General features: G+C 35.0%; 1 protein-coding gene across 2 annotated transcripts in view; it reads right to left on the bottom strand.

Annotated features, from left to right (window-relative positions):
• Positions 1-20739, bottom strand: part of TLL1 (tolloid like 1) — a 125641-nt gene that overhangs the window by 44314 nt on the left and 60588 nt on the right. The window contains exons 3-8 of one of the 2 annotated variants that reach the window (XM_061992541.1): positions 19587-19667; positions 17823-17975; positions 15744-15861; positions 6573-6751; positions 4717-4822; positions 1775-1899 (exon numbers count right to left, since the gene is read on the bottom strand). In XM_061992541.1, coding sequence (XP_061848525.1) covers positions 1775-1899; positions 4717-4822; positions 6573-6751; positions 15744-15861; positions 17823-17975; positions 19587-19647 — 742 coding nt within the window. In that variant the 5' untranslated portion in view covers positions 19648-19667. Of the gene's footprint in view, positions 1-1774; positions 1900-4703; positions 4823-6572; positions 6752-15743; positions 15862-17822; positions 17976-19586; positions 19668-20739 lie in introns of those variants that run through there. The other variant, XM_061992542.1, reaches the window with a different exon arrangement.

Raw genomic sequence — 20739 nt, 5'->3', positions numbered from 1 at the left:
CAAGTTTGCTAAAGTTAAGCACCAGAAAAGGAGCATGGTTCTGCAACCATCATTCATATTTTATAATCCTTCTGACATGTGTTCACCAGTACTGCAAAAGACAGCTTACGTCTAAAGTGCACATAACTGCTGGACAACCATGGATTTACAATACTGTGAAACTAACATTCAACAGGACTTTCAAGACATTGAAGGAAATAACTCATTATATATTTCCATGAATTATACGAAAACGACATTTTCTCTGAACAACTGTTTGAACGTTAGCTCAAAATGCACATTCCATCACTCTCAGTTGACTGAAAGTGAACAGTCAAGTATTATATACATACTAAATTGCCTAGGCTGTAATTTTTTCATTATTTCTTAAGTCAATGTGATTATAAGGTGTTAACTACTTTCACAGTGGGTTTAATTCTATAGACTATGTTTGTCTTCAAAATTTGTCTCTTATAAAAATAGATACGTATTCTCTGTGTTTACAAAATTGTTGCTCTCTATATACTCTTATTAGAAATAATGTTGTCAAGAAGAATGCCATTATTCAAGTACTTTCTGTACCAAAAGAAAAGAGAAAAAAAAAATATTCCAAAATGACCAGTTGTTAAAGGAAATATCTTAAAACGATTTCTCTTCTGGTAGGCCAAGAAGCATGTTGTCAATATATAAATTATGATTCAGCATACTTACAGCACAAAGGAAAAGCACATTTCAGCTGTACAGTGTATAGTAAATATATATCACATGCCCCAGATCTTCAGTAGATCCAACTGCTGCTGATAGAAATTTGAAGTAGCTCCATCACTTTAGTTCTGATCCCTCATTTTAGTCCTTCTGTATTCATCAGGTGGTAAAAAGTAGCCATATATCTGACTTAAAACAGTTACTGAGAATTCATTATTTCCCATGATGAAAAAGGGAGCTGTAAAACCTACATGGCACTGAGCTGGCATATTTAGTCTTCCACAAGGACCTTACTGGCAAATTCTGTCTGAGAGACAGCACTTCTGAACTCCTTTAATTGACACTAAAGGTTAAAACTGGTATCAGACATAACTACAATAAGGAAAGTAAAACCTTTTGCTTTGAGATTTCCACCACTCTGCTAGAACTTAGAGAAGAACCAGCACTGGAAAACAATGAGAACCACAGGGCTGACTCTGGGTTACTCCAGACTTGCCACTGATATCTCTGAGATAGACAGCAACTCTACCCTATTATGAGATAAAACTTTAATTTGTATTGAAATTTTAAAATGTTAGATTTAGGCAGAGGTTATTTAAAAAACCGAATGCATGTTAGAACTATACAAATTTTGCAATAAGAGCTAACCAGTTCATCCATAAAAGTTTATTACTTAGTTGCCTGATGTGTTACTTGTAAAATTTTCAAAAAATGTAATGTGTTCAGAGCTGATTGCAATAATTTCACTTCCTCTTTCTGCACTCTACTTGAATTCAAATAAAAGTGTACTCCAATATTCAAGCTAGAAATTACACTAAACCTTTTTTTCCCCCCCTCCTAGTCATTGAAAAGCTAAGGAAAACAAAGACTGAAATGTCATGGAACTAAGTACATTTTATCTGTCAAGTGCTTTGCATTCCAGAGACCTTATCTATATGATTTTTTTAATGATTCAGTTCTTGAACTGCCTATGTCAGTGCCCAACATAGAAACAGACTACTGAGCAACTGACAAAAAATGTATCATTCCTCTTGAAGAACAAGTCAAACGGTTGCTAGTATATGGTTTCTGTTTGTTTGTGATGCAATACCTGGACATCTATACAGCTTTCTTGCCTGTGCAATATCTCCTTTACTTAGACGAGTACGCTGGCCAATGGCAGGTCGTATACCATTATCATCACGGGAAGGGAGAATGGTATCCAGAAACATGCCCCTAAAAAAAAAAAAAATAAAAATAGACCCCAAAAACCCCTATCAGGTTTCTGTCATAAAACTGATTTATGATTGTATAACGTTATTTTGTAAACCTAAAATGTATGTTTTGCATATATAAGAGGGTAAAACGCAGAACTTTAAATACAGAAAACATGTCATAAAAACTCCTCAAATTATCAAACTTCATGCAAGGTTATCAAAAATAAAAGAATCTTGCTTCAGTATATCAATTAACATCAGCTTTTATATTTCTATTAGACAGGAGGTAAATCTCTTACTAAGACTACATAGGAAAAAAGAACTGTTAAGTTCTTGCTAAAACAAAAAAAAAAAGAACTATAAAATTAAATTACAATATGTAAATTAAACAAGTAATATAATTCTTAGTCACAAAGTTCCTATTTCTAACAAAGTTTTTAAGGGAAGTCTGACTTACACGTGTAAGAGCAGGTAAAGTCAGGCACGCTTGCCAATCATTCTTCAGTCAAGTGTTATAACAGAGCTAACCCTACTCAGTTGTTACTGCTTTTGAAACAGAAATGCTTGCTTGACAGCCTCTGTTTGCTTTACAACAAAATATATCAAATTACCATATGTGATTTTAAGAACATGTACCCTAAATGACTAGAGGTAGTGGAGAAGCATGCTTGTCCCAAATGGGTAGTTTTATTCAAAATTTCCTGAATTTTAAACATCACCCAAAATGTTTTGGTGGTCTCAAATAAATTTTAAAATTCTAAGTAAAACTAAGTTCTATTATCATGTTACAAAATCTGAAAACCTCTCAAGTCCCACAAAGTAGAAGTTAACAGACTAATATGTTTTTGTGTTCTCTTGTTCTTTAACTTTTTTTTTGTACTCTCATATAGTATCTTCATTGTTCTACAATAGGTCAAAAAAGAATTAAAAGTAAGAATCTTTGTAGTTAGAAACACTATGTATATAGATTGGTTTTTTAATTATAATAAATGAACCATTTTGAATATTGCAGGTACATACTGCTGTCTTTACTCAATCAGATTTCTTGTGGCATCACTAGAAATTTGGGGAAAAAAAATATTAATCTCAGGATGTTATCCTAATCTAAACAGTGAAATAAACTACTGATAGAATTATTCAGCTTCTAGAAATTAGGCACATTATTCTTTGACAAAAGTGTTTGTATAAAGAAATTATAATTTAATTTTCCTCTAATTTTTAATACAATCTGAAACTGATGCTATTCATATTTTGAAAGATATGAAAACAATCCTTTATTAATTGCCTTAGCACTTTAATGAGAGAACAACCTGTAGCAGTTTTAATACCGCATGAATATCACTGTGTGTGACTAGAACTTTATGGTGTTTTGTCATTTCCACTACTTATCCAGGTGAGTAAAGTCTGTCAACAGATGGCAATATGCCACACTGACCACAACTCATACATTCAAGATAAATCAGTGCAAATCAATAAATTACCTCAAGGGTTTACTGGTTGTTCTTAAGCAGTATGAAGCAACAACCTCTTCTACCTTGGGGCAGGGCATGCCTACTCATGGCACTATCAGTTTTTGCCAGCTTGCAAAGTGATGAAATTAGGGCCCACAAATCAAATTATCTTGACGTTGTTGTTGCCTTAGGACACCAGGGGTTTTAGCTTGTTAAATTACTCTATTTTAGATAGTTTTTTTATAATCTCATCCTTAAGGTAATGGTATCTGTAACTGGATTAAGCAATAATAGGCTCATATCTACCTCACATCGTTCATTCCCACGGTCTTCCAGGGATGAATTATGTGTATGTCAAAGACATTCTTTGGTAGGATTTTTTTTTCCTAATAATATCATTTCTGCTGAGGAGAACAAGCTTAAGAAATTTGCAGAGGCTGGTGAGGTTTCTAGTGGTCTCCAGTTTATTTCAGAGTCTAAGATTGTCTAGTATTTTTGCCTTAATAAGCATGAATTTTAAGGCCAAGAAAAAAAAAAAAAAGCAGCTAAGCGCATAACCTCTCAAACTAGCATTTTTTTGTTGAGGGTTTTTCAATGTTTCTTTTCATTTACATTATTCTGGTGGTTTTAGGGAGTAATTAGTTGAACAGTGACTTGTTATGAAATTTAACAGGAGATGAGTTGAAAGACCCCGTCTTCACTTATTCTCCAGAGTAAGGCTACCCTATGGGAATAGCTGTTGTATAGCTCCCCACAGTCATGCAGTTTCAGAGCAAATCTCACATGAGTTACTATGGGAACAGATCAGCCTGCAACAGGCTAGAGCAAACAGAACAGAACTCTTTATTGCATGGTTCTGGTAACAGTAACAATTTGTACAAACAATAAAGAAGAGGCTGTAGCCTCTGTTACAAATGGTTGACTGCAGTCTTTAACAAAGGCTGTGCCTTGCGTGGTAGATATCCTAATACCATAATGTGCTCTACCTGCAATTACACGGGTATTATATATCAAAGGAGATTGTAAGAGAATAGATCAGATTACATATAGAACTCCTAACCATTTCACTCATTTGGTTCTTCTAAATTCAATTTTTTTGTGGCGACAAAAAGAAAGTAATACATGTTTCCAAATTATCCTGTGCTAAAATCTAAAGAACTGAAGCAAGATCAAAAGGCTGCTTTGAAACTGAACAGAAACAAAATGTGTTTAAAAATATAATTAAATTATTCTGACTTAATATAAATAAGCTATATTTTGATTGTCTTAAGAATACTATATTGCAAGTGGTATTTTAATATCAGAATACTTTAAAAAACATAGTTCTTAGCATTCACAGACAGAAATAGAATTAAAAGTCAAAAGGTATAACCTGAGACTCCAACCTTGAGAAGGTGTTCCTGGCATAGTGCATAATGCTGTCAAAGTCATATGGTTCCCCAAGGGAGTTCACCTCTCCAGGCTCCATCTTCAAGAAGTTGTACTCCTGACCTACGGATGTTTGATAATTAGAGTTTCTAAAATATCTTCTTTTATGAAGATAAAAAGCAAACAGAAGAAGAAAACGAATAAAAAAAAAAAACCTAATCTAATCACTCACTGACATTCATAAATCTTAGTTGTTTGGGAGTAACTGTGTGATTTTATTAATCAAGAAGGCAAAGGTATCTTCTGAAACACACAGGAAATTCCTATATTTGGCATTTAGAATGACCGTTTTCATTCACTTAACTCACATAAAGGCCCCACACATTATGCTGTGCTTCATGTAGAATCCATAAATTTGCTGGCTTGGTCCTTAATTCCAAAAAGAAATCTTTTTTTTAACAAGAAAATCCTCCTCACTGTAGACTCATTGGATTGGATACTAAGGAGCCTTTGCTTCAGTAAAGGCTACTCTCTGAACCCCCATCTAATACAAACACTACAAATTCACATTATCAAGAACCAGCTGTTGCAACTTAATGAAAGCAAAAGAGGAATAAAAGAATTATACTTAGTTCATAATTTCAGACCAGAAGTTCTTTGTCCTAATCAGTGCATTAAGAGATGAAAAGCACTCAATAACCCAATTCAAATTCCCACTGATGTCTTGCAAATAGCCTGCAGTGCCATTAACATTATTAACCAACATACTTTGCATAATACTACAAAACTCAAAAGGTGATCATGACTTCCTGATGACACTTAGTGATCCTCCAGCTCATGTCACACCACAAGAAGTGGTTTCAGGCAGAAACCAGAGAGACAAGTGAAAGAGGTGAGCAAGAGAATTTCACTCCATCTGATTTTTCCCATCACAGAGCACCTATGGCATCTGCACAACTCAGTGACACGAAGAGAATGAAAGGAAGGCTTGGGTATATGTGTCCTTTTAGGACTTCACAGACTTGTGGGAGTGTGTATCAGCTGCCAGTTAACTTCCAAGTCTTAGCTGAGATGGCAAAGATTTATTACATCTCAAATCTATTTTGGTTTAGAACATTTTCTATAGGAGCAGACAAAATACCTCAAGCTATCATTGGACAATTTCCGGCTTCACCCTTTCTTGAGCAGAGACTTCTCATAAGTTGAAATCAGTGTTTCACAAAGGCCATGAACACTTATGAACATTGCAAATGAAACATGCCTAGTTCCTACCCATGTTGCCCACACCACACAAGAAGCTGAGCACAAGAGCTAGACTGACTGACAAAGAGATGACAGTCACAGATTAAAGTTCTCATGTTCCTCAGATGCTTTGTCTCAACAATGGCAAGGCCAGTGGGTAAATTTGTAAGATGTGCAGGGAATGGATAATGTTGAAATTGTGGGAATAGTACCCATCTTTGTCCCAGATTCAAAGTCCTCAGCTTACCTTCCAGGTCTAAATCTCTTGTGCTGTTAAAAAGCCACTGACTTATAATTCAATAAAGATTACAAAAGAAAAGCCCTTTCTTAAGCACAGAAACATGACTTTTAAAGGGCTTTATGACCTTCAAAATTTCCTTCAAAATTTTTGAAATCACTACTAGACAAGACTTTTTAATGGCTTGCTACTTGACAAGAACTTAGGTAGGACTGTATTTAAATTGCAGTATTTCATCTGTGACTAAGTTTCAATTCAGTCTAGCTACAAGGAACAGCAGGCATAAATGCTCATTTCTGCTATTGGGTGTTCAGTTTTAAGAGAGTTGAGATGACGAAACACCAAAATCAAACCTTCCCCCCCCACCCCCAAATGTCTATTACAATATCTCACCAGGTTGGATGTTTTCTCTAATGATGGTGACATGGTCATCACGGTCCGGTCGTGTATGTTCGTGCCAAAAACCTATCACATGACCTAACTCATGGACAACTATACCAAATTTATCACAGTTCTTGCCAATAGATATAGCCTGAGGACCATTTCCCCTCCGACCTACATAAGAACAGCACCTGTATTTAAAACACAAAAAGATTAAATTTTTAATTAATATATCTAAAAATAATATAGGAAATTCAGTTAAAGTATGAGAAAATATTCTATTTAATAACTCAGTAGAACAGCTCACTATGCAATTTCTGCAGTCTCAAAGACTCTAGATATAGTGAAAGAACAACTTACTCAGAATACTTAATAAAGGATACATTCATGTTTTGGTTTTTTTAATTCAAGGTCTTAAAAGATGCTAGGTGTGATTAACAGATTTGTCAATTGTAGCCTTGTAACTCAGAATGACACAGGACCTTCTTTTCACCCAAAGAATCAATAAAAATAAAGTGGACTGGAAGCCTCATGTTACCCATGAATATCACTGCTTTCACACCCATGTACACTCAAGACGTATGCAGAGGGAAGTAGAAAGAGTAAGTAAAAGCAAGGCTTCTTCTGTGATTTACTTCTGCTGTGCGTCTTGACAGCACTCACCGGACTCTTGGTCATAGAGTTCTGAGAAGTTTCATAGAATCATAGAATGGTAGGATTGGAAGGGACCTTTAGAGATCATCTAGTCCAACCTCCTTGCAGAAACAGGTTCACCTAGATCAGGTCACATAGGAACATGTCCAGGTGGGTCTTGAAGACCTCCAAGGAAAGAGACTCCACACTCTCCCTGGGCAGCCTGTGCCACTGCTCCGACACCTGAACAGTAAAATAGTTTTTTCTTATATTTAAATGGAACTTTTTGTGTTCCAGCTTCATCCCATTACCAAGTTTGTTTTATTTTGAACTGAAAAGTCACCCTACTTCAATAATTTCCTCCATAGAGGGTATAGAAATAATACAAGTCCTTTAAAATAGTTTAGAATACAGAAATGAGATGCAGAATCCTGTGGTGCCATTGTGCAGTCCCTTCTCATTTTTTTTCTTTGGCTACAGGTAATAAATAATGTAATTTCCAACAACAGTATATCAGAAGGATGAATGCTCTGGATATGTGTGAATCATTTTTTTTTCCTCCCACTCCCACTTTCTTGAAATAGGAAACTTAATACCAGAAATTCCTGTTTTCACAAGAAAAAACCCAGCACAAAAAACTCCAAGCCTACTTCACAACTGTTATCACGTTTTATTCTTATTCCACTGCAGTTCCAACATTCCAAAGTAAATGTATGGAATAAAGGTGCCCTTTTCAGTGTTAATGCCATCATCATTTATCTGAGATGTCTGCTTTTTGGTTACAAAAGAAAAAAAGACTGCTGACTACACTAACAAAAGTAAAGAAAGTAAAGCAAATCCTACCAAAATGGAAGACGATTTCAGATTTCTTAAACTGATTCTGTGTCACCTCTGAACATTTTAAGCATTTCAAGACAGCATTATATACCCTAACAAAGCCTTATTTCCCATCCATGCCTGTAAATTCTCTAGTCCATCAGGTGGAATGGAATTGTACTGAGCAGATCAACTTTACTTCTACCCATTCCCTCCTCTCTCTCTTTTTTTATTGCAAAAACCCCAAACAACATGTTTTCTGATGCAATATTTACATAGCAGAATATATTTGGTTCTTGAGGAGGTCTGTACTAGTGTGGAGAATGATCTTATCCTTCATAGGCTTTTGTAGGCAATAAAGGAAGAGCTGCTATGGCAGCAATACTGAGAACAGATTGAATTCTAGAAGCAACTTTTGCTTGTTTCTCTCTTTCAGGTTTAATGGTGGCATAGAGACTTTTCACTTTGGTCAGCTGGCTGGTCAGTTAGTCTTGGCTGGTCTTCTTCACTGTTTTTTGTTAGTTATCTCATACAACTAGAATGTTAGAGAAGTACAACCAAGACATTTTGCCTCATAATACTTGATCATAGTAAGCATTTACTTGTTTTTCACTAACAGTTAAAATCAAGGACAGATATACCAAAAAAATATTAGTAATATCTTAACATTTAAAAGGCCACACAAGTTTAATGGAGGAAAATTTTTACTACAATGTAGGAGGGTTATATCAAGAGTTTTGAAAGTATCTTGAAAACATTGGCGGGAAAAAATATTGTTCACATCACAATCATTCTTTGCTATCTCAACTGTTTCTCAAGTATTCCTACCCTCAAAATAAGTTCACATTTTTCTTTCTGCTTTAGGTAGTTTCAAGGGTAGGTATGAACCGCCTTTTTAGGTCAAAGCACTGAATTGGGCTCCAAATGCCTGACTGTGAAAGAAATGTTCCTTGTATCCAGTCTGGTTCTCTCTTTCTTCAGCTTATGCTTTTTGCCATGTATTCTCCCACCAGTCACCACAATGAAGAGCCTGGCTCCCTCTTCTTGATTGCCCTTCTCATAGGAACTGGAGGCTGCTACTGGGTCCCCCTGAAGCTATCTCTTCTCAAATTGAGCAAACCTTGAATCCCCGGCACCTCTTCTTAGGACAAGCTCCAGCTCCCGAGCATCTGAATAGACCAGTGCTTAAGTTCTTCCAGGTTAATAATACCTTTCTCGTACTAGAGTACCACAACTGAATGTAGCATCTATCTGTAATCTAACATGTGTTGAGTAGATAGGGATGACTCCTTCCCTTACGACACCAGCTGCACTTCTGTTCACACAGACCTGGATACTGTTGACTGCCTTTGTTGTCAGAGCACATGGTCAGATTCTTCCAAGCTTACTGCCCTGTGATGTTCTTCACAGAACTGCTCCTCAACCCATAATTGCTTGGCCTATAAATATAATTGCTCTGCTCTTGCATTTGCCCTTATTCAAGTTCTTAAGTTTCTTGTTGGTCAGTTCCTCCAGTCTGCCTGGGTCCCTCTGGGTGACGGCATTACCACTGAGCCTATCATCTGGTCTGCCTTTCAGTGTGGCGTCATCTGCAAACTTGATGAGAATATGCACCATCATCACTTCATGGCTCACTGTTAAAGATGTTAAAAAGGGAACAGCTCCCAGGATAGGCCCCTGCAATACTTCACTTTCAGTTACAGTCTGAGTCCAAGCCCCGAAACACAACCCTCCAAGCCCAATCACACAACCTATTTTAACCTATGTGGTTTTCCATTAATACTGTAAAATATACCTTGGAGATTCAACACATTTAAACTTGTTTGTTTCAAGCCTAAAATTTAGTTTGTAATTCAAAACCTTTATGATCTCAATACAACACATGACAGGAGAGCAAGAGATGATGAGAATAAAGTTAGGACAATCATTCATAATTATGAGAAGGCAGACCAAATGCTTTAGTTTAAAACATTTTAAATGCTTCTGCTGAGTCTTCATGTTTACCACTGTGTGGAAACTCTGTATAGAAAAATGGCAATGCAGAACTAAAGACTACAAATCATTATTTATAGCTTAAAGAAAATCAATAGATTTTTAAGACTAGGGGTTGTAGAATATTAATACAATTTCAATTGTTTCAACATCATATGTTACTGAATTCAAATACATTACATGCTGAAACTAGGAAAGATGTATTTGATTCCTTTAAAATTTCTATAGATTTTCAGTATAATTTTTGCACAGCCAAACTTTGGAGCCAAATAGGTAAAAAAGAAAAAGTGGGAAAAAAATAGTCTAAATAGTACCCTTTATCATGTCTTCAGTTGTGTCTACTGACACTATTCACAGCAAAGGCAAGTGAATAAACCCTGTATTTAACTAGTCAATCTCTTCCCATCCTTTTTAGTCCATTCGGACCAGAAGGGGGTTTAAAGGTTGTGCAATCTGCCTTAGAAAAGGTCTGGCAACAAAATGGCTAATATAACACATACAGTTCTTAAGATAATTATTTTAAAATTAGAACATATGGGAAATAAATGCCTAATTAACCAATTTACTATATACAAATAACAGTACTAAAAATTGATTGTTTCTCAAAAATAGAGGTGTTTAAAGTCACCTCTGAAAGCTTTTCTTTCTCTGAAGAAAAAAATTAACTGCGATGTTTGACATGATATTCCTTTAGGTTGTCTTAACACTGAACACCTAAATTCTAACATATTGGGAATTCTTTTTTTTTTTTTGTATGTTGGGCTGATTCTGAAGAGAAGCAGCCAGATGTGTATGGTAATTCCCTTCCGCTAGTTGCTTAACAGATTTCAACTACTTCCCAGAACTTATAAGCAAATTTGTTGAGAATTTCTTTACATGCCTTAAAATAACAGCAGCAGTGCACACTTACAGTCAGTAGGATTTGCTAGGCTGTATTTCATGTCAAGCATGCCAGATTCATCCAATTAAGCTTCAAGATTTTGATTGCTTCAACAATTGCACTAAGTCAAAGGCTAAGGAGAACCAAAATAAATAAATCTATGAAATAAATTAATTTGCAATATCATGAGTTTGACCCCAGGTGTCTCTGGCAAAAGACCAAGGTCTCTCTGTGTTGTACGAGTGCTTGACATGCCCCTTAAATTGAGTCAACTGGCAGCTTTTAAAGCTTCTCATCGCTTTAATCTTTATTGCACCAGACAGCAGTTGGAGACAGGAACTATTTATGAATCTCTAATTCCATTTAATCAGTCTAGCTGATCAATTATGGCGAGCAAAGAAAAACAAATGACAGAGAGAAAGTGAAATGTCTGGAACAATGCACTCATTCTATTAAGTAATACTATTTCACAGCTATTGTCAAAAATGCTTGAAGGAAGAGAGAGTCAGGTAGGGTCAATGTTGCTTTTTTTTTTTTTTTTAAAGATGCACTCTTCAGAATCTGATAAAATAAAAATCTTCACAGACTATAACATCAGCTTGCCGTAACACTGATTGTATGAAGTTCTGGATTAAATACTGCAGAACTTCATAACCATACAAGGACTGTATATCATCACCTACACATTACAGAAAGCAAAAGAAAGTAGTTCACAAAATTAATGAACAACATATCTTTGAAGAAGCAGAGGTTTTTTTCTCAGTAAACAGGTGTCTATTAACATAAATCACCAATCATTCAGTTTATGTACATACACTGCATTTTAGACATAGCACTGGGCACCCACGCATTGGTCACACCCACCCTGCAGGCCATGCCACAACCAGCAGACAAGCTGTGTCAACTGCTGTTGGCAGAAAGAGTACCAGATGCTAGAGTTAATTACCACCTGAGAGCATGAGTCAGCCCTAATACCAGTGATTATTTAGCACAACTCAGAATTTCTTCTCATTTCATACAACTGATTGAGCACCTTTTATTACATATAATCCTCCTTAAAGCTAAAAGAATGCTGAAAAAAAGTGTACCTCGGGCAATGAACAGATCTGTTTCATCAACTTTCAGAACTTGCCTGCAATGTCTATTTAATATACTAGCAAGTTCAAAAGACATTAAAACATTCAGAAGCTGTTCACTTGACAGTGTTTGGGGGAAAGACATGAAAGAGATTTTATTTTCCTGTATCTCAGACAGGATTGTCAAATACACATGCAAGAGGATACAGTAGTGATTGTAATAAGTCATCTAAAGTTTGTCATAAAAAAAATACTTAAGTCTTCTAGTGGAGAACAAAAATTGCCACAAGTTCAGGTCAAAGGCATGCCAAGATACCAGAACAATATGACTAATTGTTCTTTTTTTGCCTCACTGCATAAAAAGAAACTTGATCAGTAATATTTATTAAGAGCATGTGACTAGAGGACATCACTGTTTTCTGACTCCTTTTTTGGCTTTGCACACAGAGAAATGTACTGACTGTCTTCAGGGACTTTGTGTTTGATAGCAAGAAACATAAGGATAGAGAAGTAGTAGTGAACAAAGAGTGTTTTAAACCTGTTTAATGATTAGAGTTTTACTTGCCTTAATCAACTTAGCTGCACAAATATTTGCTCTAATAGATATTAATGCCAATGTACATTGCTTTGGTAGAAGAATCATAAACATTAGTATCTAAATACTACATTCTTATTCTCACATCTGCAGCTAATGAACATAAATGACTATCAGTAATTACAAAATTTCAAACTGCTAAGTGCATCAGCTGCACTAAGAAACAATATTTCAACAATAAACTGTTCTCAAAATCAGGCTAAATAAACAAGACATGATGACAAATAATTGTAGTTTTAAGAATGCAATAGATGAAATCATTCTGCTGGGAAGAAGGGATCCTGCTTTAAAACTTTTGATATTTTTCCACACAACTTGTCCATAGAGGACCTTAATATAAAGTGGGAGTACAGGTATAAAGCTAGTTGGAATATTATATGAAGGTAGAGAAGATGTTCTTTAAACTTGTAGTCTGAGAAATGACCACTAAATATCATGAAGACAAGGCTGTAATTGATAGCAACTTAAACAGATTGAAGAAGATATCTGAAAAGGGAAATACAGAATTATTTGGTGTCCTGAGATGTGTAAAACATGTCACAGGCTGGAACCAGTGACAGAGTATCAGTGTTGTGGAAAAAACTGTGGCTGTTATTTTGAGTTACATCCCAACTGACCATGAGTCAAACATGACAGCTGTTGAGAAACAGGGAGGCATCATGCTTAGGTACTTTAGTGGAAGGAGAAACTGCAAGATATATGAATTAGCTTTAGCTCAGCAGAAGTAATGATTCATCTGGAAAAACACAGCCCAGTTTGAGATCCTCAGCTTGAAGAAAAATGTGAACTAGTGGAAAATAATCTGAAAGATAATAACGATGTGATCAAATGCCTAGAAAACATGATTTATCATGAAAGATTAAATTAACTGAAGGTGAAGTATATATTAGATTTCTTCAAAAAAAAAAAAGAGGAAAGTTTATTTTCTATGGCCATGGTGAGCAGGAAGAAAAACTACTTTAATTGCATCAAGAAATAACTGGTTTAGCTATGATCAAAAATACCAACCCTCACTTCGAACATTTCGTATATTAAGGACAATGAAGCAATAGATTTCCTAGCAACCTGTGAAATATTCATTTTTGCAGGTTTTTAGAAACAAGTTAGACAAGCATATATCAGCAATGACTTAGGTATAGATGTTTATGTCTTAAGAATACATTAGACATATTTTTGAGATCTCTTACATCCTATGGGTTTATGATACTAAAAAACTTATCTCTTGTTCATCGCTGATAAATATACCTTCTACTTCAGGAAGGTCATATATCTCTGATAATCAGCCACTATATTTCAAATGTGCTTTTTACAACATTGCCCTTCTTGGATGAGCTTCCCATGAACTGCTGCAAGAAGCAATGCATTACACTCCTTCAAAATATCCTTAATGTTTACAAAAGCTCAATAACACTTCACTTGCTAATGTGCTAATGCTACCATCTGAGACATTTCTAGATATTTACCATCTGAATTCCCACATATGACTATATCCACTTTCTGCTTCATTAAATGTGTTATTTTTTGACTGTGTGCTCTTTGGGGCACGGTTTATCATTTAGTTTTCAATTTCAACAGTGCTAAGTACAAAAAAGCCTCTCTCTTCTGTGAATGTTAGCTGACATGGTACTCCCATCAATAGTGACACAATGTGCTAACAAACCAACACAGCAGGATGCTATGGGAAAGAACTGAGATTAATTTCAATGTGACTGGCCATGTAGCAGAAAGTGTTTGCAGATGGCTTGGTGTCACTTTTATCTGGGCTCTTTCCTGGAAAATCCTTCGTCAGCACTGTATGACAGTGGTTAGTACCCAGTGGTTCCTATTTGCCCATAGAAGACACATTCTTATTTATCCATCTCTTCCTGGAATGGCTTAAGACTTTAGGAACCTCAAAAGAATTGTTCAACTACTCCCTCTGTTTAGCCTGTGTTTTTTCATCACTAGTGGACTGTTCATAGCCACATTCTTCCTTGTTTTTATTTTAAACTTGTTACAGCCTCTGTCAATTAGTTTTAATTTGTAAAGTACTCACCAATGAAACCACTTTAACAGTAAAGAACAATTACTTTGAAGGTAGGTCCTGGGTATATTCAAACTTTCTGAGTTGAATTTGGCCTTCACCCTAAAGTAGCTTGATCTCGTGAAGCATCAGCCAGCTTGAAGACCAATATTTTAGTTGGAGAGATTTTCTGTTATCTGGCTTTGGACACTTTGAAGTCATAGAACTCAGTGTTCATGAAAGCAAGATCTCCGTAGATATTACCATATCCACATGTAATTTTATGGACTAGGATTAAGTGCATTAAAGATCATTCCTACAATGCAAGGAGGTTTTAAAATTTTTCACAACTCTACTCACAAAAATTCAAAAGTAGGAATGCAAAGTGTTTGTTCATCAGGAAGTCTGTAAGTCAAAGAACTGTTCACTGTGAAGTCTACCACCCAAACCGAAGGTGAGTATCAGAAGTTCAGTTTTTTCATGGATATTTAGTGTGCTTCTTGGAAAATGAACATAGTGCGCTTGGGAAGTTCACTGACTGCTATATAAAATTAAGAATTCTGACTGGAATAAGTAACAAGCAGAGATGACTGCGAAATATATCAAGATGGAAGACAGATATTAACAGAAAGGTGCACTAATGGCTAATAAAATCTGGTTTATTCATTTCTACACATCAGAAAAAATTACTTGAAAGACAAAATTTCAAAATGGTCATGAATTTGGTGGCTAAATAAATCTGAGCAAAGACAATCACTGGAAGAGTTAAAATTACAATGAATAACAAATAAGCTAGAAAAGGAAAGTGGAATAGGTGTCCATACATAATTCAGTGGTAAACACATGACACGGGGAAAGCTAAGAATAAACAAATGGTAAGCCTGAAATACCTTTAGAACAATACATATGAATATTAAAGGCATGACAGAAAACCAAATATAAGACTCTCATATCTATGCATATACAGCAAGAACATTTTTTCTAGAAATAGACAAAAAAAGCACAACTTCAAAAAGTTACTATATATACTGCTTTGAATTAACTTAACCCAAGCAGAACACATGGATCAGTTAAACGCAGTAAATATCTACTAAATTTCCTGTGAAGTATACTACTCATAACTGCAAAGGAGACAAATGTGGCCAAACACAGAAAGCAGGAGCATCTGTTACCATTCATATACACTTACCCACATGGTCTGTATGTAAATACAATGTAACTTTCTTCATCACTTCGCTCAATAAATGTAACACAGGTGTACTTCTCCCAGTGCCGCATGGCCTGTTTGAACATGGCACGCTGGGTGCCTGGAAGAATAATTGTATGAGATTAAATAAAAGACTACATCTTGTTCCTTAAAATCAGATTTCAACACTAGAACTATGGACCTAGGAGGAGTCACTGGACCATGAAGTCCTGTGTCCCAGCAGTCCAATGGATCTCCAGATTCTAACTAAAGAGATACTCAGACCATTGTCTTGTCATGACATATCTGCCTGCAGGGGGACTAATACTGCCTGACAGGCTCTAGTAAATATAAAATTTGCAACAAAAAGTACAGCTATGTTACACCATAGGAAGACAGCAGAAGAAATATAGAGTTGCTTATGTGATTGCATTAGCACAGTATCTGCTAAGTAATTTACCAGATGGAATTACCGAGCAGACCGTGCTGCAGGAGGTGTGAAGAAAGGGGGAAAAAAAAGAGAGAAGGGGAAAAAAAAAGAAAAATGAGAAAAAAAGGGAGGGAAATGGAAATTGAAAACCAATGTACCCAGAAGAAAAATAATGTAAAAAACATTCTACAGCCTCCAAATCTGGAGTTCATACCAGACAAGGCATTTGATTTCAATAATGCTGTCTTGAACAGGGACCAGCCTTCACTTCTTTGCACCAAATCTTTCTGAAGTTAAATGATCCATCAAAATGGGGAAATTCTTAATTTAGTACAATAATAAGAATACATAGATATTTGCTTTAAAAATGAAAAACACATTAAGAAACAATCAAAACTATAAGCAAAAGCAGTCAGGCCAGCTCTCATCATAGAACACAAAGAAGCTAGCATATAATACTTCAGATAGTGTAGCAATATCATTTCACTGTCGATAAAAGACAAGGCTTATGAACTTGTGAACTTGAGAACACTTATGAGGCAGTGTCTGAGGTTGGAATCCACAAAGAACAGTTCTATTTGGCATTAACTTGCTAGAAGAAATGCATCTACCTTGCAGTCTTTTGCAAAGATGCATGTTACAGTTCAAGATAAAAACTCAAACTAGTATCACACAACCACTTTTTAAAATTTAAAACCAGCAAAAACTCAAAGTTCAAAAATTAAAGGTTACTTCACCCGATCTTGTCCTTTTCTTTTATCTTTAAACAGTGTCCTCCAAGCTTTAGAATTTATCTTTCATTATGAAAAAGGTAAAAATCTTAACATTATATCTTTTCATTTAGTTTAATACCATTATTCCAGAAGATGGCAATCCTAAAGCAAAGGTCACCTTTAATAGAGTACTCTGTAAAATACTAAAACTAAAAGTTTGACTGTAGCTGTCAGTTTGAAAGGAATGACTCTGGTTTCTCCATACACAATGTGTGAGTATTTGCATGTTTCCTTTGGTTCCCTGTACCACTGTGCACAATAATGTTATTACAGATCTTTTCCTATCCATCTTTGCTTTTCTGCCTCTCTTTTTGTTTTAAATTAACTCTGACATCCACGTTGATATTGACCCATTTATATTTTTCAGAGATAACAAATGCTTTAAAGTTTTCTACAAAGTTTTCTGCTAAGGATTCTATATAGTTTTAGGTCAGTCTTCTTGTCATGGATGTCTGCGTGTACCCATCTGAAAATAAAACTAAGGAATTACAAGACACTTTTTCAGTCAGTTTGTTGAGTGAAATCAGTTTAGCAGCATACACATCACACCATTCAAATTAGTTATATTCTTCTGCTAAAAATCCTGGGTTTTTTTTTCATTATTATGTTCTTGATATTCTGTTACTTAGGCTCTTGAAAACAAACATGCAACAATATTAGGCAAAGAAAAAGAGCCTTCTCTTTCTAAAATATACACATTTTTATTAGGTAGCTTGCCTTTGGGAGCAATTTTTGAAGTATGGCTAATATTTTCAGAACAGATGTACTTCGGGTCTGATGCGATAGAAATCATTCTATTGACTTCCAGAGCATGACTTGAATGAAAAAAAAAAAAAAAAAATTCTTATTCCTTCTCCCCATCCCAAGCACAAAGCTTACCAGTGAAATTTCCACCTATTACATATGGGATGACACCCCCTGGCCATATTCTTTCTGTTCTTGATGTAGCAGCTCTGGGAAATCGGTTTTTCTCATTTTTCCCTGAGAATTTGACAGTAGTTCTTCCTTTAGATGTATTATTTTGCTCAAAGCCTGTAATGATAATTAAAACACTGAATAAGATCACACACATACACAAAAAGAGAACAATTATTTTCCTTCAGGTCAAAGTCAGAATATTTCTTTATGCTTTTTAAAAGCAGCACACTTCTGTTATGCTACAGTCTATCATTACTTTGTCTTCTGATAAATGCTTGAAATGAAGAGTTTGAATCTTCATTTTTCAAAAACATCTACAGTAACATTTTGCTCATATAGTCATCAACTTGAAGATACATTGCATAATTGAATCTATTTTTTCTCATTTAATATTAAAAAAAAAAAAATCACAATTCCTGCGCATTTTTCCAAAATAAATTATGATTTTTCCAACAAAGAGGAGAAAACTTTGGACAGTCTCAATGTAATCAAGGCCTCCACTGCCCCTTTTATTTTTATTTTATTGTACTGTGTAAAAATCAGGGAGGATTCTGGGGCAGGATCATGGTAGAGTGTTTTGTCATAGCCCCAGGGCTGTGATAGCAGCAGAAAGAAAACAAAGAAGAAGCTACAGCACAAAGCAGGGAGAACGCCCTTTATAGTCAGGAAGAAAAGTCTGTCTTTGTAACAACTAGCAGATAACTTACATTATATCGGGAATTATATAATAGTTTTAAAATAACACTGGTAAAGCGAATAACTTATCCTTGTAACTAAATAAGTGTGTAAATGGGAATTACACAACAGTCTACAGCACAGGTAGAAACTTACAAAGAAGTTATTGTTATGCTTAATATGCAGTCATTGTTGAACCACATCATAAGTTAATGTAGATGTTTGAAAATGCTTTTAATCAACTTTCTTTTGAACTAGAAGAAATTTATGTCAATTTGTATGAAAAAGATGACAAGCACTTATGCAATACTAAAAAAAACTGTAATTCTCTTACAAAGAATGAGGATTATATACCAGAGTACCTCTGCAAAGGCAGTTGTTGTGCTCTGGTTAATCTTACAAGATATGTAGTAATGCATTTAGACACAATGAAGTGTGATTACAATGGAGTTTCATATATTTTCCTTTATGCGATTGAGGATTCATGACATCCTTGCATCAAATATGGTGAGTAAACTCAAGCAGTATTAATGGAGATTCCACATATATAGCCTGATGAATTCAACCATGTTTATATTGACAAGAGTAAAATTAGTCAAAAAATGTTTTAGTTCAGTGTAACACACCATAAATGCTTCAAACACACCATGAATCATCAGAATGCTCCAAACGGATGAAGAAAAAAAAAACCAAACATTAAATTAGCAGGTACGCAGTGTACCCTACCTGCACTTAAAAAAAAAGTCTTGATATCAGTTGAACTGATAAATGAACAGTCATACAAAAAGCTAAGGAGTTTTTAATAAGGAATGTAAAGCTACATATTATTTTAGCTTCCAGCATGATGCTGGAAAGAGGTCTCTAAGAAAATGCAAAAAAAAAGAAAAAAAAGGCTAATCTCTTTATTATTATTCTTGTCATATTTAAGTTATAGTTTGTTTATGCTAATAGTAATACAGGAAAGCTTTAAATTGTTAAAGTACTATCATTATTAATGTTCGTGACACACGATCACATCAGGCAACATGCTAATTTAAACACTGAAAATACCAGAGCCAAATCTTCTTATCCTGTCTATAAGCTGATAGAGGGCACCTCGCTTTTTTGACATTCCATGCTCTCCAAAGCCACCTTGAAAAAGAAAAGGAAAAAAAAAAAAAGGCATTTTACAAAAGTTTAAACTAAGGACTATTACACCTACAACAACTATATAGCCTGGAGAGTAAAAACTGCAATGTGTCTTAAAGGAAGTTTGACATTCTTCAATGACTCATGTACACGTTCTTCAAGTAGTCTTGACAATGAAATAAAATCACATTTTTAGCAGAAAAAAATTCCAATAACGCATTCCAGAATGTAAGTCGACATGTCTTTGTTATGTAGACAAGTCATGAGAATTACATCATCTAATTATTATTTGGAGCTTTTTTATTCCTAGTGACCTTGACATCTTCAGAGCCATACTGATTGACAGCTAAAAGCTTTACTCTCATAGAAAATTCCTGAACGCATGCCATAATCTTCTCATTTCAAGGGAGAGGAGAGAGGCAAAGCAAACACCAAAGTTATATCAGAAAAAAACAACAAAACTGATATAAACTAAATATAAGTGATTTTACCATGAAATATTTGGTTTTCTTTGTCAGCAAGCAAAACAGATGTCAAGGTACTCTAAAGGCTTTGAAACATCACATGCTGGAGTATATTGCAGTAAGACCTCACAGGCATGAGTCATTTCAGCAACTAATAAGAACTAAGTTATTAAGTAATAGATTTTAACATTTAACACACAATTGATGGAAAAGCAACACATTTCTAGGTTTACTGCGAACATATGATGCATCCACCACATAATCCCTTCACATATAATCCTTTTGTGGCTGCAAGTATCTTTGCAATGAACTAGTAGAAAGAACATTGATAATACTGTACTAATAAATAAATCATTTGGAATTGTTCAGAATGTTTTGTAATTTTCATAGATTTGTAGCAGGTTGCATTTTAAAATTTAATACATAAGGCAAGACAGTTTTCAAACTACTTTTAAAACAACAAAATTAAAAAGACAGAACTAAAATGACCACGGAAAACTCCAACCATCACTAAAAAGGCCTTTCTCAACTTTCCATGAAAACTTTCACTATATATGTATAAATTACATTTATTAAATAGCAACTGAAAATCATATTGCAGATGAGAAAAT

This window comes from Colius striatus, chromosome 3, assembly GCF_028858725.1.
Source record: "Colius striatus isolate bColStr4 chromosome 3, bColStr4.1.hap1, whole genome shotgun sequence".
Lineage (NCBI taxonomy): Eukaryota > Metazoa > Chordata > Aves > Coliiformes > Coliidae > Colius > Colius striatus.
The sequence above is the reverse complement of the archived record's forward strand: the minus strand, read 5'-3'. Positions and strand labels throughout refer to the sequence as shown.